The 9,383-nt window shown below is 45.0% G+C and overlaps 1 protein-coding gene across 11 annotated transcripts in view; it reads left to right on the top strand.

Moving 5' to 3' along the window:
- The window catches only part of BCL2L11 (BCL2 like 11), a 45,945-nt gene that overhangs the window by 23,683 nt on the left and 12,879 nt on the right, over positions 1-9,383 (top strand). For 7 of the 11 annotated variants that reach the window (XM_048222751.2, XM_048222749.2, XM_026480301.4 and 4 more), the window contains one exon: positions 5,527-5,636. The exons of 2 other annotated variants lie outside the window; for them this stretch is intronic. In XM_048222751.2, the coding sequence (XP_048078708.1) occupies positions 5,527-5,636 (110 nt within the window). Of the gene's footprint in view, positions 1-5,526; positions 5,637-8,708; positions 8,834-9,383 lie in introns of those variants that run through there. 2 more of the 11 variants (XM_048222750.2, XM_057309091.1) reach the window with 1 other exon arrangement.

The following is a 9,383-nucleotide window of genomic DNA, read 5'->3' as shown; positions in this document are numbered from 1 at the left end:
TACTTTAAAATCTAATCTTGATTCTGCCTGAGTATTTGTGGATTACTGAACATCTGAAAACAGAATAGTGTGACGTATTTCCATGAATTTTAATTTGGTTTCTGGTTCCGCACTTGAAACACCAGTAGGGATGCGCAGGGAACTACAACAGTGGCCACACCTCAGAAGTGAGAGCTGCACCATTCCTGTCACTCGGAATGAGACTGCAGTCACATGAGCCCACATGTAGGGCACGGTACCCCCAGCGCACATGCACGCCCCACGCGGTGGCGTTTCTCAGCACCCTCACAGAGCAGGACAGCTGGGTATAGAAACAATGGCAGTGCTGTTGTGATGGGACCTCCGTTCCTTTAACACCTGCTGTTGGTAACAGTGGGGTGGAGGCAGGTGGGTGTTTAGGAGAAATCAGAAGATTTGGCTTGGCTGATGTTGAGCTCATTATGAATTGACAATCTGGGGGGGGGTTCAGGGTTGCTTTTTTTTTTTTTTTTTTTTTTTTTTCCATTTTCCCACCCTAGCTGACGGTGCTACAGAAAGCCCTTTCTGAAAGCCCCAGCCTGATTTCACTATCAGCCACTTAACCACGACATTAATTTTTTCAATTGCTAAGCTTCTAAGATTTGAAATTACCATATGGGTTGGAAAATGTTCTATAGCGGAACCAGAACAGTCTGTTAATTAAATACCACACGTCTTTTCGTCACTCAGAGTTCTTTGACATTAACAAATGTCCTCCTTTCCATCCCTCCCCGCTCCCCCCACACTGGTATAGAAAAATGAATTAATTAGACCTCAGTATTTTTTCCGTAGAAATAATGGTGCCAGTAAATTCTGGATTTCAAAAGATCGTTTCTACGAGCTTTGACGAAAATTCAGCTAACGTTTCACACTTTTGACAGAATTGCCTGTGTCTGACACAGTCGCATTATTTTTGATTAGTGGCTTTGGTTAGAAAATCCGGACCTAGCAGGTTCCCCCGTCCCAGCCTGGTGCTTGCAGGACTGGAGCTGGCTTCCGTAGGTTACTTCTGTGGGGTGGCTTCACATTGAGATCCGTGTATATTTTATTCTGCTTTTTTTCCGCTAAGCGTTAGTGTCAGGCTCATGGAGTGACATGATTTCTTAAATGCAGAAACTACATTTTTTCATAGGTAAAAATACACCTCACCAGAATTTTCCCTCCAAAGAATTTTTTATAAAGTTCATGTAAAATTGTCTTATAAGTTAAAATTTTTATCTTCTTGACTAGTAATAAGAGTTTTTGTTTCAAGTAGAGACCCATTTTATTCATCAGGTAGCCACACTTACGGTTGTGAAGTACAGTGCAGATGGAAGGTAAAATATTTGTGCTTCATACTTGTAGACTAGAAATGTGAGCGTGAATTATCCGATAGGTGGACTGCGTTATTATACTGGGCGTAGTCGGGTCAGGATCTGGGTAGAATTACGAGGGTGAGGGTAGCCCAGTGCGTTGAGTGCCCCCTGCCCCTGAGCCCCCCCTGCTTTAGGTGCGCCTTTCGAAGACCATACCGTGGATCCCTTCACCACTGTGGTGGTTCACGCTCTGGGTGACAGTGGCACAGAATTAAGCAAATGAATCTGAGCCTTGACCAGTGCTACCATGGGGCTGACAGACTCATTCTCTAGGGTCAGCCAGACCACCCCATCCTTTTGCTCTGGTAGGTTCTCATGTGACACGGGGCCAAATAGGACAGTCGCTAAGGTCAAACCAGTGATGAAGTTAAGAAAAGCCTCCCCCTGCCCCCAAAACAGAAGATATTTTTGTCACATCAGAAATAATGTTTGAAATTTATGTCGAAAAGCACACTGTACTGAGATTAAGACTACCCTTTGAAAATACAGGAATAGGATGCCTTTTAAAGCACTCGGAACAGAACTTTTGTCTTAAGCTTGCTTGGTCATTGTCTATTCTGTGTACATGCTAGGTAGGTTTTATTGCAGGATGAGTGATGGTCGTTCATTTTAGCTTTATGGATTCAGGGAACAAGAACAAAAACCCCCAGGTGCATTAGACCAGTCCAGGCAGATCAGTCTCCTTGGCAAAAGGAGATGTTCTTATTGTTCTTATTATTGGATTATATTGTGTTGTTACTCCTCTATGTCAACGTAAACAAAAATACACCTGAGTACAGTCAGGGAGCTCTAATCTTTCGTTCTGACCGGGCAGCGTCCGCTTAGCCAGGTCTAATCCGCTATCTTTGGTTACTTAAAGCTCCAGGGCATCCCCGAGGTTTCTGGCCTGTTGCTCAGTGTTCTCGGGGTCTGGTCTGTGGAGAATCTGCACCAGAGTTGCCGAGGGAACCTGTGAGCGGGCGGCCTCCTGGACCTGCCACAGACACGCCCGCCCTGTGTCTCCCTGCCACACACTTGGTGGCTGTGTTTGTGTCTGTGCGTGTATTTAAGCGACCGAACTGGTCTTGCCTAGAGAAGAAACAGTACTTACCTCCTTGCCTCCTTCCCCAAAACACAGCAGAGCATTTATCTCTAAGCACACGTTGGGCTTGGCCACCAAGGTTCCATAGTTCCTTCTTAGCTGCTGGCTAGGATGACATGTTCACTAGGTGCTAGTTGGATGATAAGCCGGCTTCTGACACAGACTGACTCCTTTGGTGGTTACCAGCCCGAGCACCCGCCAGGCAGAACCTTCCAAACCACACGCATTGTGAGTAGAGTAAGGGTGTGAAGTAGAATGCAGCAGGCCTCATCTCCGGGTCGGGGAGATTACCTGGGGAAGTTCTTTTTGTTTCATGTTATAACAGGTATAAAGTTTACTTCTAAGTGTCGTGTCCAGAGAAACGTAACCTTTAAATGTTGAAATTGAATCCACAAGGATGTAAATTCCACAGGAGCAGGGCCTGGCCTGTTTGGTTGCTGTACCCAGAACACCTCCTAGAACAGTGTCTGGCACGCGGGCATTCGTATTCGTTGGGTATATTAGTGAACGTCTTGATTGGTTAAACATTGGGCAACTTGCCAGCTGTTTTTAACCTGTCTACCGTCTTTATAAGACACACAGTCTATATTTCACACATGTTTTTGGATAATTGGTACTTTTTTCATTTGTGACTCTAGGATTGAAAGCAGATTACCCTTTTTTATTATTTTAATTTTATTTTATTTTTAAGTGAATTGTACGCACAACGTGGGGCTTGAACTCACAACCCCGCGATCAGGAGTCACATGCTCCACCCGCTGAGCCAGCCGGGCGCCCCTGAGAGCAGATTACTCTCTTCAAGAGAGCCTTGTATAGTGAGAAACAAGTGGGGGCTCTGAAGCCCAGAAGAGGCGTGTGGCGGTAGCTGTGAAGCGGCCACATGGTGTCCTGCTTGCTAGTCCGGTCACCTATGTATAGGGGCAGGAGTGTCTCCCTGCGGGGCCGCTTAGCAGGTTGCATGAAATGACTCGCACCAAACCTTGCAGGCTCGGATGTGTCGTAGGCCTTCTAAGAGAAGAGCTTTCCTTTCTCTCAGGGGTGAGTCGACTTTAACAGCTTCTGAAGTCGGGGGGAAGAAAACCACTTGATGGTTGATAGTATACAAAGAGTAGTAATGATGGGGTACGTCTGACAGACTAAATCTTTACAGCGCTGTAAACTCAAGAGAAGGAAGTGAACTATTATATCGCCACCTGGCATCACATCTACCCTGAAATTTTGTTTCTTGCCGGTTTTAGCCATTTAAAATTTAATTTTAATAGATTTTTACAGAGTAATGATAAAACTATTTGTGTGGCAAAGATACAGCCCAAGTAATTTTTTATGTGGTTGGGGGTGTATTCAGGGGACGTGCCTGGCTCATTCTAGAAGTTTCTCTGTGGTCAGCCTTCACGTTCTCCCCTAGGGCTTCCTTTAGGAATCTTCCCTTGGCTTACTCACAGAGCACAGATAATTCTGGAGAGCATCCGTGTGCATTTTTCTTCACACGTATGTGCATGCACGCACACACACACACACTCGGGGCCCACCCTCTCTCAGGCACTCTCTCTTTGTGGGGGGGTCATTGTTGGATTCCTTTGGGTGGGGGTTGGGGGACAAAGAAGATGGGATGAGTTTTGAGAAGACTTGGTAAAAACTCAGTTTATTCGTTTTTTTTTTTTTTTCAGAGTGCACCCTAAGTATTTTTATAGAGCTATGAATCAACATCAGTTTTACTTATAATGATAAAATTCAGGAACCCCACATACAAAATATTTTTACAAAAATACAAAACAGAAAGCCATGTGTACCGTATTGTGAAATGTGATCGTTGTAGGTTTTTACATATTTTGCCGTGGTCAGAACATAGCACGTGTGTCTAATTGTGCATACAGCGTGCCCAGGCTAACAGTAAGTCAACCAGTCACAAGCCCAAGAACGTCGTCTCTTTCCCACGCCCACGATGCCAGACCGGTCTGTGTTGAGTGTGGAGAATGCCATCTTCCTGGTGCCTTTGGGATCTTTTGACGACTCCCAGTTTTGCTCCCTTCACATGGCTTTTAAGTGGTTTCATCCAAACGAATGAGTGGACTGGGGTATGAACGTTAGTGACAGCTTAATGGAAAGGCAAACCTCCCTCTTTCTTCTTCTTTAAAAAGGCCTTTGCTCCTTCACCCAGAACATGTCCTCTCCCCACGTGGGGTTCGGAGATTTGAATCCACTTCTGTGGGCCGCATGAATACGGAGACAAAACACGACAAGGATGCCTTAATTTGGCCGTGGGGTAGCACTTGTGCGTGACGGTGTCACTGCACCTGCTGTGGTAGAAACAAGCTCCTTCAGGTAGCCTGCTGTTCCTCAGGTTTTCCCTTATTCTATAGTTTTAAATAGGACAGCCACTTCATCTCCTATTCCTGTGTGATGTTTGAAATTTCCTTAGGAATTCTACCTTGAGGGGTGCCTGGGTGGCACAGCGGTTAAGCGTCTGCCTTCGGCTCAGGGCGTGATCCCGGCGTTCTGGGATCGAGCCCCACATCAGGCTCCTCCGCTGTGAGCCTGCTTCTTCCTCTCCCACTCCCCCTGCTTGTGTTCCCTCTCTCGCTGGCTGTCTCTGTCTCTGTCAAATAAATAAATAAAATCTTAAAAAAAAAAAAAAAAAGGAATTCTACCTTGAATTAAGATGTAGTTACTTTGCTGACAACCTAAATTTTTTTATGTTCTCCTTTGTGTTTCAAGTATGAATTTTTTGGGGGGGGTCATCTTTATTATGCCATTTTCATGTAATAGTTTGTCTTGAAATGGACGCATGTAATTAATTGGCTGGGGTATTTTTAAGATTTGCGATTATTTTTAAGGTTTGCGATTCTGAGTCTCCAGTGTTGAGAAAGTCAGGTGTTCTTTGTCCATTACTCTTTAACCTAATCGAGGTGGCAGACCCACCACCATCATGCAGCGCACCGTCCTGAAGTTAGGGAGATTGCAAAAACAAAACCGAGTGCGTGAGATGGGCTTGCTTCTAGAAACTTACCTTTGGAACTTGCTCAATGATCTATGGAAAACAATGTGATTTTTGTTCTGTTTGTTCTGATGCAGCTTCCATGAGGCAGTCTCAGGATGTACCTGCCGATATGCGCCCGGAGATATGGATTGCGCAAGAGTTGCGGCGTATTGGAGACGAATTTAATGCATATTACCCAAGGAGGGTAATGATGTTTTATTTACTCCTTCTCCTCACACCCTCCCCCTCCCCACAATTTGTTTTTTGTTTTTTGTGTTTTTAAAGGTGACTAGTAACAATTCTGTGCTTATTCTGGAAACGCAAGGTATTACCCCTATGTGACCCACCATTGTTTCTCCTTTCCCATTTTCCATTTGAAAACGTTTTATGGATGAATTTAAGTCACGGTAAATTAGAGTATCGTACAAGGTGACAGAGGAATTTCATGAGCACAGACCTCAAAGCATCCATGCTAAGAAAGGGGTTATTGATCTGCTCTGACGTAGTCCCACATAAAGAGTAACGTGATTTTCAGTCTGTGTGGAGGGTTTCTGCATTCCCTTTGGGCAGCTGGGGTCAAAGGTAAAGACCTATTAAAACTTCCCTACTCACTCAGCCTAAGGGAGCGATGCCAGCAGTAGTCCTGTAATGGCGCCCCTGGAGTCTGACAGGTGACGCGTCAGAGCAGGAGAGCCACCCCCTTCAGTCGGTGTTGCTGTCCTTGAGTGCTGTCAGGAGTCTGGGACCTGGGCATAAAAATTTTATACCCCGAATTGACTGCCACTTACATTTTAAGGTGTGGTGTTGATTTAAAAAGAACAACAAAAAAAACCCTATATCATCTTCTGTAGACACAGTGTATGTATTTTGTTGGTTTTGCCCATTGGCAATAGCCACTACCGTTTGGACACGTTTTGCCCATGGAAGACTTCCAAAATGTGTAGGTTGTAACTCTGGGAGTTAGGGCCGTTATGAGCGTATGTGAGTGCTTCCTGGAAAGGGCACACTAGCAAAGATGTGATACAGCGGAATTTTGGCTTGTTTACATTTCTCCAAACAACCACGTATAGGGATGTTTCTGTTGATTTATCCAAAAAGAAGACACATCTTATTTTGTAGAAAAAGCTGTAATTGTTATGGTCATTCTTTCTTACTGTGTCACTGGTCTGGCTCCTTTTTTTCTGAACGTTACAGCTTCGTATAAGTAGCCCTTCAAGATTTTTTTTTTTAACCTTTTTTTTTTCTGGAAGGAGAGGTCATGCTTAGAATACCCCAGTATTTGTGTCTTGCTTTAAACGTTGGTCTCTTTTAGCTAGCTGTTGCTAAGTAAGTGGACGTTACCTGTTAATTGCTTTGAGTCACTCTTGTTTTCCTGTCCGTACAATGCCTTTCAAGCTTTTTTATACACACGTGGAGACATCCTCCCATTTGCAGAGGGTCTTTCATTTATTCCTTCAGTGTAGGGTGTCTGTAAGGGAGCCAGGGATGCTCTGAAAATTCACATTGAATCCCCTTCATACCTTCCTATGGGTGTGTGTGTGTGTGTGTGTGTGTGCGCGTGTTTGATGGGAAATGTGCTATGGTATGATTCTATTCAATGAGAACTGTCACATTGATGAATGGTTTAGGAATTTCTTATGTGGCCGTCTTTAGCTGGCAAGAATATCCAGCATCCTACCTCTGCCTTTCACGGTGTCTAAATTCCTTCTCAACTTGGCTCTGAGATGGTAATTGTTTTTGCAAAGTTGATTGTTTTGTAATTTGCCACTGCGGTTACTCTCCCCCACCCCCAGCTCCTTTGCCTTGGTTTCCCTGAAGGGATTTTGGTGTTCCTGTGTGTGACTGGACTTGATTCTCTTGGTTGACCGGGAGGGACTGGTCAGAAGCAGGGCCCCAGTGCATTCATGATGACCTCATGCTGGGGTGGGGAGGCTGATTGGGGGGAGGGGGGGCGTGTCCATAATTCAGCAGGAAGAGATGGTGGAGTGGCCTCTCAGGGTGAGCCTAAGCAGAGGACTGACCAGCGTGCTGGGCCTGCCCCCTTCTCCATCTTGAAGGGGCGCATAGATGTCCTTGGGCCAGATCTGACATGGATGGGGTTGCCCAAGAGAGAGGAATCTATTGGGGCCTGGTGTCTTCAGAGTCCAGAAGCTCTGGACCCCGACAGGAGCCCACACAGGTCTGCTCTGAGGGACTAGATCAGAGCCTTTGGCCATGGAGCTAGATGTCTTATAAGGATATCGTGTATAAGCTTCTCTTTAAACTTACATGGGCTGTCGGTGACTCTGTAAGGTTTCCCCTGGGCCTGCCCAGATGAACCGTGGTTGATGCTCCTCCATGGTGGCCTGCGTGGTCAGCGATAGGACCTGGGCCACGTGTGGCGTGGGGCTTGGCGCGCAGCATAGGCTGTCGAGGTGGACAGTTCTAGTCACATGCAAATGGGACCCAAGCTGTGGGGTTGTGTTCATTACCTTGCCTGTCCATGGGAGTTCAGAGAACAGTTCTAGCAGGTTATATCCTTCCTCCCCTCCTATTCTCCAGTGTTTTATCTCACAGTTTAATGTTTGAGAGGATATTTGAGGGGCCATATCTATTCAAATGAGATGCAACTTGTTTGTTCTCCGTGCTTTTGGTAAAGTAAATGTAAGCTAATTTCATTGCAGAATCACACTATTCTCTGGTTGTAAACCTTCTTTTGCATCTCTAAAAAAAAAAAAAAAAGAACCAATGTCAAAATGCAGTCACTAATAATTTAAGGGACTCTAGCTTCCTAAGTAGGCTGGGGGATATTGGGGGAGGCGTAGGGACACACTCTAGGTTACAACCTGATTTTTTTCTATAATGAAGTCAAATATATTCTTCAGATTTTATGCAAATAGCCTGTTCGAAACACCAGACTCTGGAGAGTGACACAGTGACCCCCCAAAGCTATAGACACCTGTCTTGATATCATTGGTTAAAAAGAATCCCAAGTCTACAGTGTCACTGGTGGTCCCTGTATTGGGGGTAGAAATCTGGGAGGACTTTCCCTAGTGGAAAGTCATGCATTCAGATGACGTGCTGTCTTCACGGTGGGGGGTTGGGGGGTTACTTCTTGGTGACTGGTGTACAGCACCCCCCCCTTGCTTTATAACGGTTGCTTTATAATGGATTTTAGCATTTTAAATATTGAGTGTCTTTATTTGCTTAATACTATCACAGTAGCTTTTCTAAAGTGTTGGTCTTTTACTGCCATGAGCCTTGCGAAGCCTGACAGGATATTTTCCCGTTTTTTCAGTTAGAGCAATAGAGGAAGGTGTCGTGTAGTTGTCATGTGTTCAGTCCACTTAAGGGCAGTGGGGAAGCGTATGAAACGGAGCTGTGGAGTCTGAATCCTTGGAGCAGGAGGTGAGAGAGGCACAGGTGAGCGCAAAGTCCCAGTGCATGTTCCCCTTTTCTTTTGTGACTCCGTGTACTTGCCCCCAAACGACCCCGCCAGGGCAGAGTGTCCCCCTCTGTCTGGTAAGTGTGACCGCTCCAAGTCTGGTGTATTTTTGTAACTTTTTGTTTTGAAATAATTTCAGACTTCCATCTCAAAATTTCAAGAGTGGTACAAAGAACCCTCTTCTCTCTGCCACCCGAGTTCCCCACTGTCCCCCCATTGCCACACTCGCTTTAATGTTCTCTCCCCCTTTTATACCTGTGCACGTATTGTTTTCTGAACTCTTTGGGAATAAATGACAGGTGTGCTGTTCTTTCAGCCTTAAATACATCGATGTGTATTTCCTAAGAATAAGAATATTCTCTTACATAACTGCAGTGTAACTCTCAAAATCAGGAAATTAGCAGTGTGACAGTACTGTTATGTAATCTGTGGACTTCATCCAAACTTTACCAGTTGTGCCAAAAATGTCCTTTATAGTAGCAAAAAAAAAAAAAAAAAAAGTTTTTTTTCTGGTCCAGGATCCAGTTT

This window comes from Ursus arctos, unplaced genomic scaffold, assembly GCF_023065955.2.
Source record: "Ursus arctos isolate Adak ecotype North America unplaced genomic scaffold, UrsArc2.0 scaffold_8, whole genome shotgun sequence".
NCBI lineage: Eukaryota > Metazoa > Chordata > Mammalia > Carnivora > Ursidae > Ursus > Ursus arctos.
The sequence above is the reverse complement of the archived record's forward strand: the minus strand, read 5'-3'. Positions and strand labels throughout refer to the sequence as shown.